The sequence below is a fragment of the Staurois parvus genome, unplaced genomic scaffold (genome assembly GCF_062004578.1).
Source record: "Staurois parvus isolate SC_StPar_1 unplaced genomic scaffold, SC_StPar_1.0 ptg000525l, whole genome shotgun sequence".
NCBI lineage: Eukaryota > Metazoa > Chordata > Amphibia > Anura > Ranidae > Staurois > Staurois parvus.
The window spans coordinates 6,762,893-6,783,219 of NW_028318321.1; the positions used below are offsets into that span (position 1 = coordinate 6,762,893).

General features: G+C 40.5%; 1 protein-coding gene across 1 annotated transcript; it reads left to right on the top strand.

The window, feature by feature from the left end:
* The first annotated feature begins 1,764 nt into the window (after positions 1-1,764).
* On the top strand, positions 1,765-18,659 carry CCNJ (cyclin J). Its single transcript, XM_089690288.1, has 6 exons — positions 1,765-2,073; positions 2,748-2,861; positions 6,267-6,477; positions 13,685-13,984; positions 14,089-14,248; positions 16,047-18,659. The coding sequence occupies exons 2-6, from the start codon at positions 2,793-2,795 to the stop codon at positions 16,453-16,455; spliced, it is 1,149 nt and encodes a 382-aa protein (XP_089546414.1). The 5' UTR covers positions 1,765-2,073; positions 2,748-2,792; the 3' UTR covers positions 16,456-18,659.
* The last annotated feature ends 1,668 nt before the right edge of the window (positions 18,660-20,327 follow it).

Here is a 20,327-nt window from a genome sequence, read left to right on the forward strand (position 1 = left end):
GAAGCCCATGTCCAGGATCTGTCTGTGTGTGGTGGCTCTTGATGCACTGACTCCAGCCTCAGTCCACTCCTTGTGAAAGTTCCCAACACTTCTGAATGGCCTTTTCCTGACAATCCTCTCCAGGATGCAGTCATCCCTGCTGCTTGTGCACCTTTTTCTTCCACACTTTTCCCTTCCACATAACTTTCTATTAATGTGCTTTGATACAGTACTTTGGGAACATCCAACTTCTTTTGCAATTACCTTTTGAGGCTTTCCCTCCTTATGGAGGGTGTCAATGATGGCTTTCTGCACAACTGTCAGGTCAGCAGTCTTTCCCATGATTGTGATTCCTACTGAACCAGACTGAGAGACCATTTAAAGGCTCAGGAACCCTTTGCAGGTGTTATGGCTTAATTATCTGATTAGAGTGGGATCCTTTGAGCCTAGAATATTGCACCTTTTCACAATATTCTAATTTTCTGAGATTGTGGATTTGGGGTTTTCATGAGCTATAAGCCATAATCATCACAATTATGACAAATCACAGCTTGAACTATCTTGCTTTGCATGCAATGAGTCTATCTCATATATTAGTTTCACCTTTTAAGTTGCATTACTGAAATAAATGAACTTTTGCACGATATTCAAATTTTTTTGAGCTTCACCTGTACATTACTAAAGTGATACTAAAGTCTTGGGTTTTTTTTTCAATAACAAGCATATTATATTTACCTGCTCTTTGCAGTGGTTTTTCAGAGCAGCCTGGGTCCTCTTTTTTCGGGTCCCCCACCAGTGCTCCTGGCCCCTCCCTCCTGTCATCTGCCCCACAGCAAGCTGCTTGCTATGGGGTCACCCAAGCAGGTGCTCTCTGAGCTGCGGCTCTGTGTGTCCATTCACACACCCAGCTGTGGCTCCGTCCTGCCCTCTCCATCTCCTGATTGGCTCACTGGCTTTGATTGACAGCAGTGGGAGCCAATGGCTTTCATTGCTGCCTCAGCCAATCAGAAGTGAGAATCCCTGGAGAACTGAGGCTCTTGTTGACCCTACACACAGGTTTGCGGGTGAAATTGGATAGGGGGCCTCCAAGAAAATTTTTGCCCGGGGTCCAATCAATAATAAAGCCGTCCCTGAATACAGAATTGTATTACTGGGTCTAGATCCAGTCCTCTATGGGGGTCGTGCAGTGTGGATGTCTCCTTGAAGCGAAGCAGATAGAACACCTTATGAATGAATTGTCCCCACATGACCTGCATTGCTCCCTTATAGCATAGCTGGCTGCCTCTCTGGCTGGGACCAAACCTCGCCTTCAGCCCCGCCCACAGACATGCACATTCAATACCTGGAGGCGTTGTTTGAGCACCAGCCACACCCCTCCCGGGTTTCCCTTCACGCCCCTTGGCTGTATATTCCCAGTCAAGACCACGCCTCTCCGTGCTTCCGTCCGCGCCCCTTGGCTGCACATTCCCAGCCAAAGTCACGCCCCCTCCCCTTCGCCCCGTCTGATGGCAGCACATCCCCGGCCCAAGCCACGCCTGTGCAGTCAGGTAGGCGTGGAGCGAAGCCAGGGAAAGGAGTGGCTTACGCCATGGATGTGTAAGCGGGAGGTGGGGAAGGCGTGACGAGAGGTAAAGGGGCGTGTCGTTTATGCCCCCTCCTGCATATCCCCAGACTGAGTCACGGCCCTTCGTTGCCTCTCCACGCCCCCCACCTACACATCCCCAGCCCCAAACCATGACGTAGCCAGATGTGTAAAGCCCAATCCGACTACGGTAACCCGGATGACTCTAACCTATTCGGAGGGCGGGTAGCGCGTTTTCTTGCCCGGACTCCCAGCCTGATAGGTGCGCCGTGATTGGTGGACATCAAAAGCCCGTGCTGAAAGGTGCTCTGCTATTGGCGGAGGCCTCCAGCGGCATGGGTCCGAGCTCAGGCTTTGTATACAGTCAGTGGAGCTCGGCCCTTTAACAATGGATGGGGAGAGCCTGAGCGATTGATGGACGGGGCCGGCCAGCAGAACAGGGGGATCGGTGACAGGGCGGACGAGATGTGCTTGGGCTGTAAGCGGCGCTCCGGAGCTGATTAGTGAGCGAGGTCCGTCGGAGGAGGGGGGAGGGGATGGGGAACTTTCACGGGGGGCGAATGTGAGTGTGCGGGGGGCTTTGTTGGCTGCCGGCTTGGATCCTCCATGGACATCACCCCCCGCACAGTCCATTACAGGACATAGGTGGTCCATACATCACCCTGTACACTTCATCTGATTGTATTGTTATCAGCAGCCTTGGAGCTGTATGGGACTTCATCCTATAACAAGCAGTGACCACAGTCTACCCAGCCAATCACTGATCTCATTCTGAAAATGTCATTTAACACGCAGATTACATTAATAACTGTGAGATCTTGATTTAAACCACGTGATGGCAAATGCTGCCATCTGATTGGACACAGGATGGAATCATTGTTACTTTTTATATATTAGAGATCCCACTTGTATCCCTGGGATCAAATGTCCATGCAGATCTCCAATGGTAGACTTGTTAGCCAGGCCTTCCTTTTCATCAACCCCTTAATGAGATCTGGGGGAGTGAGGAGCAGGCTGGGGAGGGAAGGGTTAAACCTCTCTTGGTGGGATTTTAATTAAGTGCAAATAAGGGAGTCAGTGTTATGATGATGTGCTGGCTGAGAGCGGATCAGATGGGCCCTTTGTATGGAAAGTGATATCTCATGGAGGAAACTCAACTTCTCTGGCTGATCGCCTTGTCTTCCAGGCTGAACTTCTTCTCTGGGGATTGGACCTCCTGACGTCTCGGGCCATGGAGCTGGAAGGCTTGTGGTGGAAGGGCCAGCTGGCTGCCGATATCCACCAGGCACTCCGCTATAAGGTACATGGGGTAGACCCAGGATTGGGGGTGTTCCGTGACATGAAAAGGGCCATTGAAGTAGAAGTGCCAGTAATAAATATGAAATCATTCAACTTTATGAAGGTATGACATCCCCAAATCTGTAGTGTCCAAACTTGGGGGTTACAAACAATCCATTGCAAGCTTACCTAATAAGGTTTTATAATTGTTCAGTTTAAACTCTATTGCAACTTGTGCAAAAAATAAAAAATAAAGTCGTAACCATATGTGTTGCCAACATATCCAATATTATTCCATGTTTACAAGTTATTGCTGGTATTAAACTATTGAAACTTGAGAAAACAAAAATTGTGTTAGCAACATAACTAATTTTCACACTTACAAATTCAACTGCAACTTCTTAAAACAAAAAATAACCACTTGTACGAATATTCCTGTTATTCTGTATACCAGTTTCATTAACAATTAGCATATTCACATCAGCCAAGGTGTTTTTAATACAAATGGGGGAAAAACACAAATGTATGGAAATCATATGTAAAAAAAAAAAAACATTTTAAAAGTATCTAAACAAGTATTAAAACCTTCAAGACCATGTGGGTTATAGAAGTGATGAGACTGTAGATTAAATGTATCATAGAATGAATTAAATACATTTTTTATATATATACTTGTATACTTTTTGTGAGTTTTTCATTCATTCATTTATTTATTTATATATATATATATATATATATATATAAATAAAAACACACACTAAAAATTTTCATATATATCTAATTCATGCTATGATATACTTAATCTACAGTGAGTATATGTATGTGTGTGTGTGTGTGTGTGTGTGTGTGTGTATATATATATATATATATATATATAATTTTTTTTTTTGTGTGAGATTTTAGTTAATAAATATTTCTACACTTTATGTAATTTTTAACTTTGACACATTTTTGCTTTTGTGCCTATTCTAATGGCACTGTGGGGGGCAGAGGTGATCCAAAAGGCTTGTGGCTTTGGTCATCTTCTTTCTGTGATGTTGCTCAAGGGGGAAGATCCTTGGTGTTGCATTGTCTTGTAGGTCTTCTGGCAGCTCCTAAGTTGTGGCCAGCTGGTCAATTCCCCATGCCTCCGTTCACACTCCAGTGTTAAGTAGCAGGGAGCCTGCAGTTTCCTTTAGGGCATATGTGAGCAGGCTCTGGGGTGCTGCCACAAATAGATTTTCACGGTTTTAAATCCCTTTTGTTATTCAACAGCAGGCAAGGGGGATGTTCCTTTAAAACAGCAAAGTGGCCAGCGATTGCAAAAGCCTCTTGTGTTGCTACAAGTGTCCCCTTTCAGGGTGGTGGAGGGTCTGCAGATCATCTTTATTGCTAAGTTTTGGAAATCTGGCCCCTTGTTTTCAGTAAATACTCATTTACATGCAATATAAAATAAAGTATTGTTTTCCTTAGTCCCTCCACTTAATTTGGTCTACCACCCATTTGAGTGGAGTAGGTTGCTATGGTTGCCCACATTAATTATTTGATGAATTGTTGTTCTGCAGAGCAGAGTCATGTCTATAATCTGCACAATTCAATTAGAGACTCAGACATTTTCAAGTCTAAAATATAAGGGGGCGCTTGTTGAAAAGTTTAGAGTACTGTGCATGTGTAGGATGAGTCAAATGTATTCTATTTAGAACAATGACTTAGTGTGTACAGAGTGAAGTGCATCCATTGTGCTGCTTTAGCTGCATAGGTACGAATATTGTTAACGTTAAATACAAGTAATCTTTTTAGTTGGCTACCAAGAGCTATCCTTCTACAACACATTTCACTATCTGCTTTCTGATGAGTTGCTGCATTGATAACTCTGTTTTTTTTTTAACTTTGAAATATATGGTAAAAATATATTTTAGCCAATAATTTAAAACACTTGATTGTTATTTTGTGTCCAGAGACATTTCACCCTAGACTAATTGTACACATCCCCTTTTTTTTAATTTGCACCCAGCAATAGAATAAATACTACAGGTGTTGATTGATTAATGTCTCAAAATAGTTGTCTGTAGTGACAGATGGGAATAAATCACTCCACTCCAAAAATTAGCTTTCTGCAACTTAATCCCCTCTCACTTAGTGGGTTTTTGTTTGTTTGGTTTTTTTTTTACACACATTCTAAAAGATTTATTTTTAATTTTTTTTTGCCCTGCTGCCATTTTTGCCTCCTAGGATACTGAGGTCGGATATCCCAGGAGGCATTATCTACCATTCATGTAAGCCGACACCAGAACTCGCACATGCAGAGCTCTGCCACTGCTTCAATAGAGGAGATGGCTGCGGGAACCAGGAAGAGACAGCCGGCTCCCAGTGACATAAACCACAAAAGATGGTTGATTGTTGGCAATGTGACAATGATAGTTTATTTAATTTTTTTTATTAAAAAAAATATATATATAAATTCATACCTGGAATAAATAGTGTTAAGTACCTGCATTTTGATTAAAACAGTTTAGAAAAAACTTAAGTGGTTCAAAAGTTATTGTATGTATTAGCCTGGGTTCACACTTGTGCGGTGCGGCATACCGCATGTGATTCGCACAGGAACTGCACTGCATTCCTGTGCAAATCGCATCTGGTGTATTGTTTTGTTACTGTATTGTCTCATGTTCTGTCTCCCACTATAATGTACAGCGCTGAGCAAACCTTTGACGCTTTATAAATACTGTATAATAATTCTGAGCAGTGCAATTTGAGCCATACAGATTGTTTGTCTCTAATCGCATTTGTACCAAAGGTGCAGGGCCCTTTTTTTTTTCTTTTTTTTTTTGGGTCCGCACTAGAATTGGATCGCATGTGTATTCGCACCCATGCGATCCGATCCTGCACATCGCACCGCGTTTTGCAGACCGATTTTGGGGTGTTGTTAACATACACACCCGCAGCGGTTCACGTGAACGGGGTGCGATTGTGATGCGGTGCAGAATTTGCACAGAAACCGCTGCAAATTCCGCACAGCATCAGTGTGAACCCAGGCTCAAAATAAAAAAATTTAAAAAAAAAAAAAAAACTCCCCACCACCACACCCCACTCCCCATCAGCACACCACACTGTGCTTGCTATGGTGGCACATGCAGAAGACAAGGAGACTAGAGCTGTGGCAGTTTACAGAAGAGGAGGTCCGGGCTGTTCTTTGCTATACCACTGCACAGAGCATATAAGTATGGCATGTTTGTTATTTTCAGAAAATTAACTTTACAATCATTTTAAACTGTTAAGAATAAATGTAAAAAACCTCTAATAGAACTGAATAGACACCAGTCTGGAAGGAAACATTTGTGTTAATTGCTGTACCAGAATGCCAGAAAGACATGTGTGACAGAGGTTAATGTATTCTCTCCAATTGTCTGCAAAGCTCAAATTACCATTTTGCTGTCTGTTTACTTAGGAATTGAAGCTTCCGTCCTACAAAAGCCAGTCTCCCCAGCTGAACTTAAGACGCTACTTTGCAGACTTGATAGCTATTGTCAGCAATCGGTTTAAACTGTGTCCAACTGCTCGCCATCTCGCTGTGTACCTGCTGGACCTCTTCATGGACAGATATGATATTTCTATCCAACAGCTCCATATTGTGGCATTATCTTGTCTGCTTTTAGCAAGTAAGCCATTATTTTATCTACTAATGTCAAAAACATGTTATGCAATATGTTTTTCCTTCTATGTCTGACCTTTTACATGCAGAGGATTCTTGTCTGTCCAGTTAAAGCTTCAGAATTAAACTTGCTTAATAACACTGACCTTCTGTCATGAAATCTATGCAAAGTCATATGTGTTCAGCCTTGGGCTAAGCTGCCTCAAAAACTAGTGGAATTCAATCAACAAGATTTCTCTACTAGAAATGGGAAAAAAATATATGCACTATTTTATTTTAACCTGAGGAAATCTAAATAGTCATTTGTTTTAAGCTGTTACCAAAACAATAGAAAAATGTGCAAATCCACCATTTGTTTCCTTTAAATGATACGCTCATCTTTTTCTAAAAATAAATAAATGTACATCTTTTTGCAGGAAAAAAAGCATTTATTTTTGACAGAAGCCTGCAGAGAATTGCAGCAACAATATAATGTTTGGGTCCTGCTCAAGCTACCTACCGTTCTGTTGTCCATACCTCTGTACAGGCAGACAGCTCCTAGCTGTAGGCAGTGTGGATGGAGGAAGAGTGAGATGATTAGCATGCTTGCAGTTCATTGATACTGCAAGTCCATCATCCGAGGTGGCGGATAGGACTATTTTATTCATTCACAGATCACTGTGAATAAATGACGTAACTGTGCAGCCAGAGCCACACACAGCCATGACCATTTCAAAATGTGACAATAGATGCAGGGAGAGGAACCCTGCTGTCACTGGGGGTTGATGGGGAAGATACTGCATAATAACATGTTACACCCCAAATGCCGGTGTAACATGTTGTAAAAGGGAAATCTGCCCATGTACAGAAAGGTGGCAGTGAAAGGGCTTATTTACATAAGTGTTTCCCTCTGAAAAGTGATCTGTGGTAAATTATTTTTCAGAAGGTGCTTGATATATGCTTCCTCCTTGCTGCCTGTCTTAACCCTTTAAAATCCATCTCAATGATGCCACCACATGCTATGCACACAGTTGCTGGGCAGTTGTAGTTGGGGGGCCTCGTTCACACCGCCTGCCACACACCAGAGGGGGTATAATAACTTGCTGTGCCGTGAAGCGTTACATCACTGCCATGGCAAGTATAGAACCCCATCCGGCTGCCTTTGCAAATTAAGGGGAGCATTAAAATGTGGCTCAACAACCTGTTTTTACCACCACAAGTGAAAATGTTGTTTAATTTAGTTCCCTTCTCCACAGCTGAACATGCTGAATGGAGTTGCAGGAAAGAAGCAACTGGAAGCAAAGGAAAATCTTCCCTGTGCAAGCTCCTGGCAATTGCAGTTTGAGCTTACACAGGGCAGAGGACTCCACCATGTACAGTGATGGGCCAGCCACCAAGTGGCCATGCTGCTGTTAGATGTTTCTCCATGTCTATAAATACCTAGTGTGTGTTTTGTCTCATGCATGCAGGATGTTTTCCTAACTCTCCTAGAAGCCTTTCCTCCTGGCAGCAGAATTTTGGCAGAAAAAACACCTGATGCTTGTAAATGTGATGCGTTTAGTTGCGTCAAGCGTTTGGGCAATAATTCATTTCATTGGCCAGAATAAATCTGGCAATTGAAATTCACGCTCAGGCATTAAACGCGTCTAGTGTTTAATGCACATTTACAGGTGTTTAGAAGCGTCAAACTTTTTGCTTTCTGCCAGAACTCTGCTGCTCCTGAGTGCACTGGCAGTTGGGTTTTATTTCCTGCCTCCTAAATGCCTATGTGTGCATGGACACAAATGCTAACATGTAGGGGTGCTTAGAGGCAGGAAAAAGTCAGATGCCCCTAGAAGCGACTGTAAAAATGTCCAGTGTGCATGAGGCCTTCTAAGGCCATGTGCACACTGCTGCTCCTAAGTGTGAGTTTAACTGCTTTTGCCCCCCCCCCCCCCCCCCCTCCAAAAGCCCCTGAACTCAACTCCGATAAATGCCTGTGTCCATGTGGACAAGGACTTGCCAGAGTTTAGGGGCAGTTCAATTGTTCCTCTCCTGAATGCAGAAGAATTGTGTTCAGGAGAGGAAAGTTTTGGCCAAGTAACATCAAACGCAGCAAAACCGTGTGTAGATGCATATACACTTGGATGTTTATTAATTTCAATGGCAAGTACTCTGGCCATTTAAATAAATGGCTAAATGCGGTATCGTGTTTACATGTGTTTTTGCTGTGTTTAGCACTTTTCTGCTGCCAGAGAAGACCTAGGGGAGTTCCGAGTGTACATGTAGCCTGATACTTCAATGTCTTCTGTATTTCTCTGCCTTATCAATTTGTACTTTACAGTAAGCAAAAAAAGTTGTACAAACTGAACAGATACAGAAAATGGGTAATGGACAGGTCAAACTTCAAATACTTTATTGCTGGTCATTGGATGAAGGCTACACACATGGCTGTAATAATTTTACTGAATATAAAGGCTAAGCTTTTCTGGCAAAAGTTTTTTTGCATAAATGATCAGTAAAATGCTTGCCTCTAGATACTCTTTTTAAATGCGTAACGTTATATTCATTCTAAAGTTCCATATCCTCTTGCTTTTCCTTTTCAGTACCAGAATGCACTGTTTGCATCGGTATATACATGCATTTACGCACCCATAAATGCATATTTACACACCCGTGTGCATGTCCCTATTGAATATACAGTAATTAATACACCTACATTTAGATCCAAAATCATAAAAAGACTGAATTTTTTTTTTTAACATTCATATGCATGATACTGGATCATTTTTGGAACTGGCACTAAAGTAAGTCTGTTGCATGGATAACGTAGGGGTTTACCTAATAATGGATGCATATGATCATTTACAGCCCTATAAGAGGGGGTTGTCAACTCCTTTTAATTATTGACCTATGAAAGGTATACAAGAACTGTATGTAATTGCATCCTATCAGTTCCATGCATGCATTTAATTAGCTATTGAATCTGTGTAATTGATACTTGATGTTCATCAAGAGACAAGTTGCCACCTGTTGTAAAATGGGAGACAGAAGAGTTGGATATCATCTCTGCTTAAATGTAGCAGCTGAGATTAAAATAACAAGGTATTGGAGAAGCATGAAAAATGCCTTTTTTTTTTTTTTTTTTTTTTTTTTTTTTTTTCCCCAGTTTATGGCAGACATGCTGGTAACAACCAAATGCATTGTTAAGCCAAGAACAGTCGTGTGTTTTTAAATTCTTTTATGGTTGTATCACTGAACCGCCCCATCCATCCCAGATTGCAGCCTAAATAGTACTGTCTGATGGAGGAGCCATGTGTTGATCAGGGGCAGGGGCGGACTGACAGAAAGAGGAGCTCAGGGGCGGACTGACCATTTGGAAACTCGGGCACTGCCCGAGGGCCCGGGGTCAGTAGGGGGCCCCATGAGATGCCCCTGGTACCTTTTTCATAGGCTTTTTGGAGTTTGGTCAAAGACGCTGGCGCCCCATGATCCCCTATTGCCCGGGGACCCATGAGTTGTCAGTCCGCCCCTGCAGGGGTAACTTACAGCTGGGGTTTGTGGATATGCCTCTTAATGACTACATGGACTTCCTGTGCTTACTTAAACTTGTGTCCATAGATTTCTAATGTCTTCCATGCACGCTTCATGATGGATTGTGGGTGGCAGTATAGGGTGCTGCTCACTAGGTTGTATCTTGAGATCTAAGGGCTGTGCTCTTTTGAAAGATGTGCAGGTAAAAGCAAAATAAATTAGTCCTGCTCTCACTAATTGCCTTAGCAGTACATTTTACTAGATTACAATCAGTAGTAGCATTTCCTGTGTCTTTTATTAGTCTTGGACTTCTTTTTGATCCTGTTAACCATTCTTTGTACTCGTCAACGCCCCCTTTTTTTTTTTTTTTACACCATAAAGAAAAATCTAGTTTTGCTGTATAATATATATTTTGGATGCACACACTGGGCTAGCAGCATATATGTAGGGGTGGTGCTCAATCCCCTATCATTTCATGCTGTTGCTTCAATTTGCGATACAACTGCTTTCACCTGTCGTTTTTGGTTCTTTGATTGTATTACCTACATATTTTAAATCTGACATTGTAGATTTGGCAAAGATTCAGTAACTGTGTGCACTGCCAGAATGAATCATACATGAATGAACAATATCAATTTAGATTTTGTGATTGTGCTCTAAGGTGATTTAAGCCATAATCTTTGCTGTATTGTATTTTTATTATTGTTATACATCCTTTATATAGCGCCAACAGTTTTCAGAGCTTTACAAAATAAAGAATGCTTAGCAACTATAAGGTTTCTAAAATATAAGTCTAGCCTAATACATATATAGATTTTTCTTGTTTTGCCAGTGGGCTGAAGGAAATATAAGTGTCCAGCATCTGTGTTAAGCAGCGTAGATGGACAGATCTCCCTACTGGCTAATGTATTCTGCCAGCTGATTGAAAAACCACCTTTTGTCAAGTTGGGTGGTGTCAAAATGGCTATCCAAGACCAGCTTGACAATATATCTGCACATATTCCAACTATTGCACCAAATTGAAAAGAGATCCTAGAGAACGAGTACCTCCTACTAATAAAATGTGTTGGCCCTTCTATGTGACTTTAGTTTGTATAGATCAAATCTGGGTAGAATTATACAAAAAATAGTTAATGGCTCGACTAGGCATGAGGATAGTATCTACTTGAGGCTCATGGAGAACTAAACATGTTTAAAACCTAAGTTAAGCAAAAATTTATAACTTTTTTTTTTTTTTTTTTTTTTTTTTTTTTTTTGGCAGCCCTGCCTTTGCACATTCAGTCTAGGCTCACACTGTGAATTGTGCAACATTTCTGTGCAATTCACATGCGATTCTGTGTTGTGCAATCTGAGCCCATTTATTTTGAATGGCTCAAATTGCATCGCACCAAAAAAGTGCAGGCTCTGGATTTGCTGAATTTCCTGCACTGCATATGCGTGAACCTAGGTTCAAAATGAAAGGATTGGGGGTGAGCAGGGGTGCTATTGTAAAAAAAAATAAAAAAATAAAAAATTACAAGCTGGACTGATAAACTGCAATATTTTTCTTTTTTTATTCTTGTAATGTTATTGCACTGAGATATAGATAGAGATAGATAGATATATATATATATATATATATATATATATAATTTTATTTTTTTTGGTTATTGTACCTCCTTGTGTTGTCCAGTTTTAAAGCTGTTATGAAAATGGGGTGCAAAAAAAAAAGTAATGGGATAGCTTTGGAAAATGGTTAAGGCTGCCCAGATTTATTTAATAACCTAAATGCAATCTACCTTCAGCTGGGGGGGGGACTGTGGTGTTTTTTTTGTTTTTTTTTTTTTTTTTTTTTGTTCCTCCAGGCAGTTTAAATAAGACAGTTGACGTACACAAAATATTTACCTGTTGAACAATTTCTAATAGTGTTGAGTCCTTGCCTCCTGTTTTTAACCCTGGCAAGTCCCCATAGAACAATTCTGTGAGTCACTAAATCCAATTTTATTTATAAATCTTGCACAGAACTGCTGTCCACAACAGCTAAACTAATTGCCCCTTTCAGGCGGCCATACTGGAACAAAGGATTTGACAGTCTAGTTGCCATGAGCAGTAATCCTATATCTCTTTTGGACATATTAGATCAGTTATTACTATGTTGTAAATAGCTTACTATGCTTTAGCTCTGCCTCCATAAAGGGGGTGATTGTAAATGATATATAATAGAACCAGAATGTTTTCCCGATTTTATGGGTTTTATTTTTCTTATTTGCATGTTGATAACAACCATACAGTGCACTTTATCACAATGTAATCTCCTAAGTGAATTTTCAGTGGGTCTGTACACCTCAATAGTATTCATAATGGTGAATGTATTTCCCTTTTAGCATACAGAATGAATGTATTGTCATGAATTTCATTGCATGCATTTTCATGTATGCAGATTAGGATAAATAATGCAGCAGCAGAACACTGGCCTCAGGAATCCAGCTTCAACGATTCTCATTAGTTTGCTTTCCAAAGGTCACTTTGATACAAAGGCATTTCTAATGAGCAGTTTAGTAGTTGCAGTTTGTCAAAGGGGATGCAGCAGTTTTTTAATGACTGTGAAGGCTGACCCCTCCATCATAGTAAACTAGCCAAGATGACAAAGAAATAATCTTTTGGTATTTAGCTTTATCCTGCAGTGGTAGAAGCATTTAGGGCCCATTCACACCATTTGCATCGGGCAGCCTTGCCCAAAGTAGTCCCAATGCACAGAGGGCAGTAGCATGTAGTCTTTTGCTGTGTGGTGCATGGGTTGTGTTTTGTTTTTTGTTTGTTTTTTTTCCCCCTCAATGTTCAAAAAAACCCATAAATGGTGATATGTGCTGGGATCAGTACTCTTCCTCCCAGCCCACACCAGCAGCCCTATGTTCATCGAGGCTGGTGGTGTGACCAAGCCGTAATGGAGGAGTGTTAAGGGCTATCTTACAACCTATGCTCTTTTTTAAAAAAAAAAAAAAAAAAAAAACCCGCTCCAAATGAGAAGGGTGTATGAACTTGGGAACGCACAATTTGACAGTTAAATAGGCTCACATTCTCTGCTGTTCAGAAAATTAATACAGAGATAGAACCGGCTGGTATGGCTCCTAGGAGGGTAACAAGAATATTAAAATAGACAATGAAAGCAGGTAAGCTAGGTCCTCTTCAGTCATTTAAATGTAACTATTTTCTCCTGGACTGACTCATGTATACTCTGTGTTTTTATCTGCTGCTTTTTATAGCTGATTGGTATTGATTAAAGCAAACCTAAAAGTATTTAAAAATTCAAAAATGCCAGCCAAAGTGAAATGCAGACACCCAGGACTGCCTATACATACCCCTCATTTATTTTCTTCTAATCTCTGCACATCGGCCTGTGATGCTGAATTTCAGAATTCTGAACTTCTACCCTATGCTTTTTGTCATTGGTCATGTAATAGAATGCATGGCCCAGCTTTGAAATAGTGAAGTGCAGGAAGGAGCGATTTAAAGCACAGGCTTCACAGTTCCAAGTCAAAATTTGTATACCGAGCCCCCAATTTAAAGGGCACTGTGGAAGACCACTTTTAAAGTGTCTTATTTTCAGGTCTGTTTACGCTCAATCCATACCTGAACTACATGTGCACTCTATGATCTGTACAGGAATGCATGTTTAAGAGTAAAGCTGGTGATTCTACAAGAGAAATTGCTCACATTTCTTACACTCATATCTGTTTTTACAGGTAAATTTGAAGACAAAGAAGATCGAGTGCCAAAGCTGGAGCAGCTGAACAGTCTGGGCTGTATGACCAATATGAACCTGGTGCTGACCAAACAGAACCTTCTTCACATGGAGCTTCTGCTGCTGGAAACCTTTGAGTGGAACCTGTGCCTTCCGACTCCTGCCCACTTTATTGATTACTACTTATCCATTGCTGTCCATGACACTGATCTCCATGATGGCTGGCCTATGATCTGTCTGGAGAAGACCAAGATCTACATGGCAAAATATGCAGATTATTTCTTAGAAGTGTCTCTGCAAGGTACAGCACATTGTTCCTGTTTTCTTATCAGAATAAGGTGCCGGTGGTCTTTACAATGTGTAACTGTATTTTTTTTTTTTTTTTTCCTTTTTTCATCTTCATAGATCACATATTTTTAAATTACCTCCCATCACTTGTGGCAGCAGCATGTGTAGCAGCTTCTCGCATTATCCTGCGGCTTACGCCTTCCTGGCCAACAAGGCTCCACCGTCTCGCAGCGTATGCCTGGGATGTTCTTGTGCCTTGTATTGAGAGGTTACTGATGTAAGTTCAAGAATGATTTTTCTTTCCATGCTAACAGATTAATGATCTCCACTACATTGGTGATTTTTCATTTTTGTAGTAGGGATCAGTATCTTAAAATTTACACAATGCTACAAGCTTGTGTAATGGATTGGTACTAGATGCTACCCTCCTGTTTAATGGTTAATTGCTACTCCTAGTGATTTTAGAAGCACTGTTGAATCGCTAACTACCTACTGTATAGAGAGGTAGTTGAGTAGCTAAGTATCCAACCTAGTGAGGTGGTTAAAAATGTAATCCAGGTAGATAGAAAAAAAACACAAATTAATTCAGGTTTGCATTAAATGCAATGTAATCGCCTGAATTTGACTTTATACAAGCCCTCTTGCAGAATTCTGCACAGTACATACAGCTAAACTCAAAAAGATGGAGCAAAATGCAGCACAAGGAGCCAGGTGTGGTGCAAGGAGTATGCTGATAGGCTTGAACAGAGTGACAGAACGTGGCTCATCTGTATGCTGCTTCTCTTTTGCTTGTCCAGTAATGTAGAGAAGAGACCTGTAAGTGAAAGGAAAACTGCAACAGAAAAAAAAAATCCGGTTCCACTTCCCCCACCAGCTGTGTAAATCTCAGGGTTGGGTGGAGAAAAATACAAATCCTTTGACAGATAACAATTCTCATTTATGTATTTCTTCTGTTGTGAAGCTTGTAACCCCAACAATGAGCAGAAGCTTCTTTGGGGTGACAAGCTTTGCACAGTGCAGTTTGTTGCTATTTATTGCACAACAATCATGGCAGAACTGCACCATGTTTAGGTGCTATTGAAAATCAATGGCACCTGAACACACTTGATGTCTGTTGCCACTATTGCAATGCATTTAGATTGCAGGCAGAATCGCAGCAAATGATATGAACAAAGCCTGATTCATAGCCATTGTAAGAAATTAAATGTATTTTTTACTGCAAGTGGAAATGATAAACTTCATTTATACTACTAGTACAAGTAAAAGTGGTTTTCCAATCCATCTTATTTAAAGAATGGCACATTCAGTGTTGTAAACAGAAACCGTACTTTAACATATAAAAGATGGGCTAAATTAGTGTACAAGAAAAGCATACAAGGAAAAATATGGAGTTCTCGTAGACTGCTAGCATAACAGGTTTTCTAAAATTGCTACGAATTGCATTGATGTTGGTTATTACTGTCCATTTTTAAGAATCATTAGTTTCACTTTGAATTCTGTGGAAAGACCTGAAAAATACATCACTAACCATACCAAAATGTAAGGTCCTTAGAACCCTAGGTATAGCACCCAGTCTGGGCAGTTTGTTTTTATTTTGCTAACTGGTATTTCCCAGAATAGTCATAAGTACTTAATAAATGTCCACCTTTTTGAGAAGACCTATGCACTTGGGAGAAAATGATGGCAAGACCTAAAGTCTAAGTTTACCTGCAATACAAATCAGCACAAGGGACATTTACTTGCCTTCAGTAGGATGTGTCCTACTTTTTCACCAAAATCTTCCTCTTCTGGAGCCCCCCCCCCCCACCACCCATACCTTCCAGTGCAGCTCTGGTTAATAGTTCTAAGGGGACTCATCAAGAGTGCCTAACTATGCCAGCAGTTTCTGCCCCGCTGCTTAATACATGGAAGCTGTAGTAACAGCTTCTAGGAATGAATCAGGAGCTATGAATGGAGGACGAGCGGATGAGTAGGTCCCTTATGCATGAGTTCCATGGTGTCATGTTATTACAAACTGTTAGAAGCAAAACTATCTTATAAATCAGTACTGATTATTTATTTTTTTTCTTTTCCAGTGCACATGACAATGATGTAAAGGAGGCAAACAAGCACAAAACGCAATTGAGCCACTCTGCAGCACCATGCGTATTTCCTCAGTCGCCTGCCACACCGCAAGCTCATGTCCAGCAACACCTACCCCAGTTCCTACAGTCCCAGCACCAACTACAGTTCCACCACCCAACCCCTCAGCAGACGAGCTGCCAACAAATTGTCTCTGCTGCTCACTCCTCTGCATTCCCTCTCCAGACGTGTACGTCCAGCCTGACCACCAGTGTCCAACCACGGACACACATACAGACTGCTGCCAGTGTCTCATTAGCTGCTGTGCCTATAGAAGTGAAACCGTGTATAGGGGTGTCCTATAACAGAAGCTTCCCAGTGAATGGACACTACTCTTGTATAACGCAGTGCTTCGAGAGGTGATGACAGCCATCTCCAACCTCTCTGTCCTGCTCTTGAAATACATGCTGTGAATTGACAGTCTTTTTTTTTTTTTTTTTTCTTTTCCATTTTGTTTTGGGGGATTTTTTTGTGCCCCCAGAGACTAGCGCAAGATCGCGCTCTTCGAAAGCCTAAAGAGGCGCAACCACTCAACGGTGCTAAAGAACTGTCTGACCAAGTGCTTTTCCCACCATGGTCTTCAGGGAACTTGTCTTTCTGAAGACATCTTCACTGTGTGATGAAGGAGATTATACAGTATTAGTCTTTGGCAATGTCACATGTCCATAACTGCTTGGCCAGTTATAAGGTGTTCACAATAGTGCTTGTTCATCTGAAGTACGGTTACTTATGGCATTCTGTACTGGTAAATCTAAATCATCATGTTCTAATGTTTCCATTATACCTCATATATATTTTTTTTTCTTTTTTTTAAAGCAATATTCCACACTAACTCAGGGAAATAATATATAACTCTATTTCATGCTGCTGGTGTTTTATTTAATATAGAGTTAGAAAAGTGCTGGACAAGTCAAAGAAGCCAGATAGACCAGAAGATACCAAGGCTCCCTCAGACCTTCCTACCGGTGCCTAATTCCTGATTTGATGTCAAGGAATGAATATCTCTTGCCTTTTGAAAGTTGTTTTTTATTTTATTTTTTTTCCTGGCTCCTACATTTCATTGGCTAGCTGGTGGCTAGTACCATCCTGGGTTAGATGTCTTTAATGTTTTACTTTCGTCTGGCAAAGATCTAAAAAAACAAATCTATGCTGCTCTTCAGCCCCTTTTTTGGAACCTATTTCAGAGTATCAGAACGCCTTGCATTATACATGTAGTGTTCTAGATAAATATACAGCATGATGGTAACATGAGAGGGGGGGAAAACATGGACCTCGGTAGTTAACCCTCTTATTGTTTTAGGTAAGGTTTTGATGGTGTAGATAGATTTATAGTTTCATGTGTTATTTTCTTTAGAAACCAAAATGAAAAGAACCAAAACTAATGTAAAATTCAGCCTTTGTATCCTTAATGAATGGTCGTCTAAAAAGTATTTTATCAGTGGACTCTTGCAGGCTTCCTTCCATACTGATGCAATTTCAGTGTGTTTTTTTAGAGGTATAAGCTAGACTTGATCACACTTTCTGTTACAGATAGGGTTTGGGATACGCCCTGTTTTCAAAGTGGACACCTTTTTGGTCATTTTGATTGAAAATGATTTAAATATATTGCTGCAGAGTCCAAATATTGTAGAGTTGTAAATTCTATTTTATTACTATTTTTTTTTTTTTTTTTTTCTTAATGTAGTTTGTAAATTCAATAGGGTTTGTCGATCATGATGAAATGTCATTTACATAGTGTGTTTAGAAAGTGGGGCTTATTAACAAAAAAACTCAGGCCAAGAGCAGGGGTGTGTAGTAGTCTATAACAGCCTATCAGAAACTAGCTTAATCTTACTAGAGCTTTGATGGCTATCTGGTGGTTGGTTGCTATAGGCTGAGACATATCATTGTTAAATAAAGCCAAGTGTTTTCATTCCAAAAGTGCCAGAACACTAAGGATCCTCATTTTTATAAGATAATAGCATTCCAGTTTGAGGACTTCATAAGTGTCTTTATTTACCTACCTCATTGTGAAGCTCTGTCCTAACTTGAATAATCGCTGTCTTGTGAGCCTGACTCTTACTTATATTTTTTTTTTCTTATTTTACAAAACTACTCTAGAAAATACTAGCTAATACTAACACTGGAGTAATTGTTCCTTGAAGATTAATAGAACGATAAAGAAATGACAGTATGCTATCTAGTACTCGGCATTTGTATATAGTCCTTTTTTTTTTTTTTTTTTTTTCTTTTTTTTTTTTTCTTTTATTTAGAAGACAGCAGGACCAGACTAAAGACACTACATTTCTTTATTTATTATGTAGCATAATCCTTCCTTTTTTTTTTTTTTTTTTTTTTTTTTTTTTTTGTGCGAGAATGTTATGAAAGCAGCCAAAGCTTTGTTCACTAAGGAGCTGTTTATTAAGAAGGGACTCAAATGCATTGTTACATGTTTTGCATACAAGCCAAAATGTTGTGGGATTCAGATGGGGTATATGGAAACTCTTGGAGTATTACACCACAACAAAGAATTCTGAATGAGTGCTATGCACTTCAGATTTTTTTAAATAAATGTTTTTTTGCCTAAACCGTTGTGGACTCTTATTAAAACCATATGGTAGGAAGATGGGTTTGTTTCAGATTTGCAGGTGCTATATTACTAAGAACCGGTATACCTAAAATAAATAAAATTGTGTTTTTAGTATTTTTACTACGACCCTGAAATTTTGGTTCTGTTAAGTGGCAAGGAAAGGTGGTAGCTGAGGCTGAAATCTAGGAAGAACCTGCTTGCTTGGCCTTCGACTTTTAAAAAGAGAAAAAAAAAATAATTACCTTTTTTATGCTGCAGCTGTCCCATGTAGCTTGATCACATGACCACTGATCACCCAATTCTTGGTCTTTTCTGAGCTCTGGCTCTCCGCTGCACTACAATGTGGTTGGGATCCTTCTAGAACAGGGGTGTCAAACTAGTGGCCCTCCAGCTGTTGTGAAACTACAAGTCCCATTATGCCTCTGCCTTTGGGAGTCATGCTTGTAACTGTCAATCTTGCAATGCCTCATGGTACTTGTAGTTTGGCAACAGCTGCAGGGCTACCAGTTTGATACCCGTGTTCTAGAACCTAGAGCGGCTCTGTGACATTAGCTTTTTAGCCCTTTTGTTTGCTGATTCTGGGTCATGAGAGCAAAAGTGCACTCCTGTGACCCATTAGAGAAGGATGACCAAAAATAAGCTTTGGCCATACTTCTAGAGAATAAAATGGTGGATGTCACATGATTTATGTTCAGCAGTATTTAAACTACAATTTTTTGGGGGGACAAAATACAATTTACCGAGTTTTAATGTGCAAAAACACAATACCCAACCATTTGGTAAAATATAAAAGATGTTACGTTGAGTAAATGTACCCCAAACGTGTCACGCTTTAAAACTGCCTAATTACGGTACCTAAAAATTTCCGCAGGCAACACTTTAAAAGCCTTTTATAGGTTACCAGTTTAGAGTAAGGCTGGCCATACATTATACAATTTTCTTGAGATTTTAGGTTTGAATTTACCAAAAACCATATAATAGGAGATTAAACCTAACAACACTTTCAATGGACAGAGAATTGTATAGTGTATGGTCAGCCTTATACAGGAGGTCTGCTGCTAGAATTATTGCTCTTGCTAGAACGTTCATGTTGATTCCTCACGTTGTGGTTTTTTTTTTTTTTTTATTTTAGCATATGCATGCGTGATCTACGTATGTGTTTGCCTTTACATGCGAGCGTGCCCGGGGGGGGGGGGGGGGTAAATGACAGGTCCTCTTCATGAAGAGCCCCAGATCTCTCCTCCTGGCCTCCAAAGCAGCTGATCAGACACAGATTGGTCTGATCAGCTGCTTTACTGGCCCGCACCTGCCCATTAACCACAAAACTGAAAGTAACGAAATACTCATTGGCTCAGGTTTCTTAGACCATAGAGATTGTTGGGGGACTTTGTGGTCCTTGCTGATCTCTATGGTCAGGTGGCAAAACCACCGGCTGCAGTCCCAGGTTTCCCAGTGGAACAACAGACAGGTACTTGGGTAAAAGAAAATACAGTATGTGCTGATGCTGAAGCCCCGCCCCACATATATTTTGCCATCAAAGTGTCATCGGGGGAGCAGGAGCAAACACCAGTGACGTCTAATGCAGTTTATATAGGCTTCCACGCTATCGCCACAGTACAGCCTATATAATCTGCATTAGATGTCATCAGTAGTTTCTCCTGTTCCC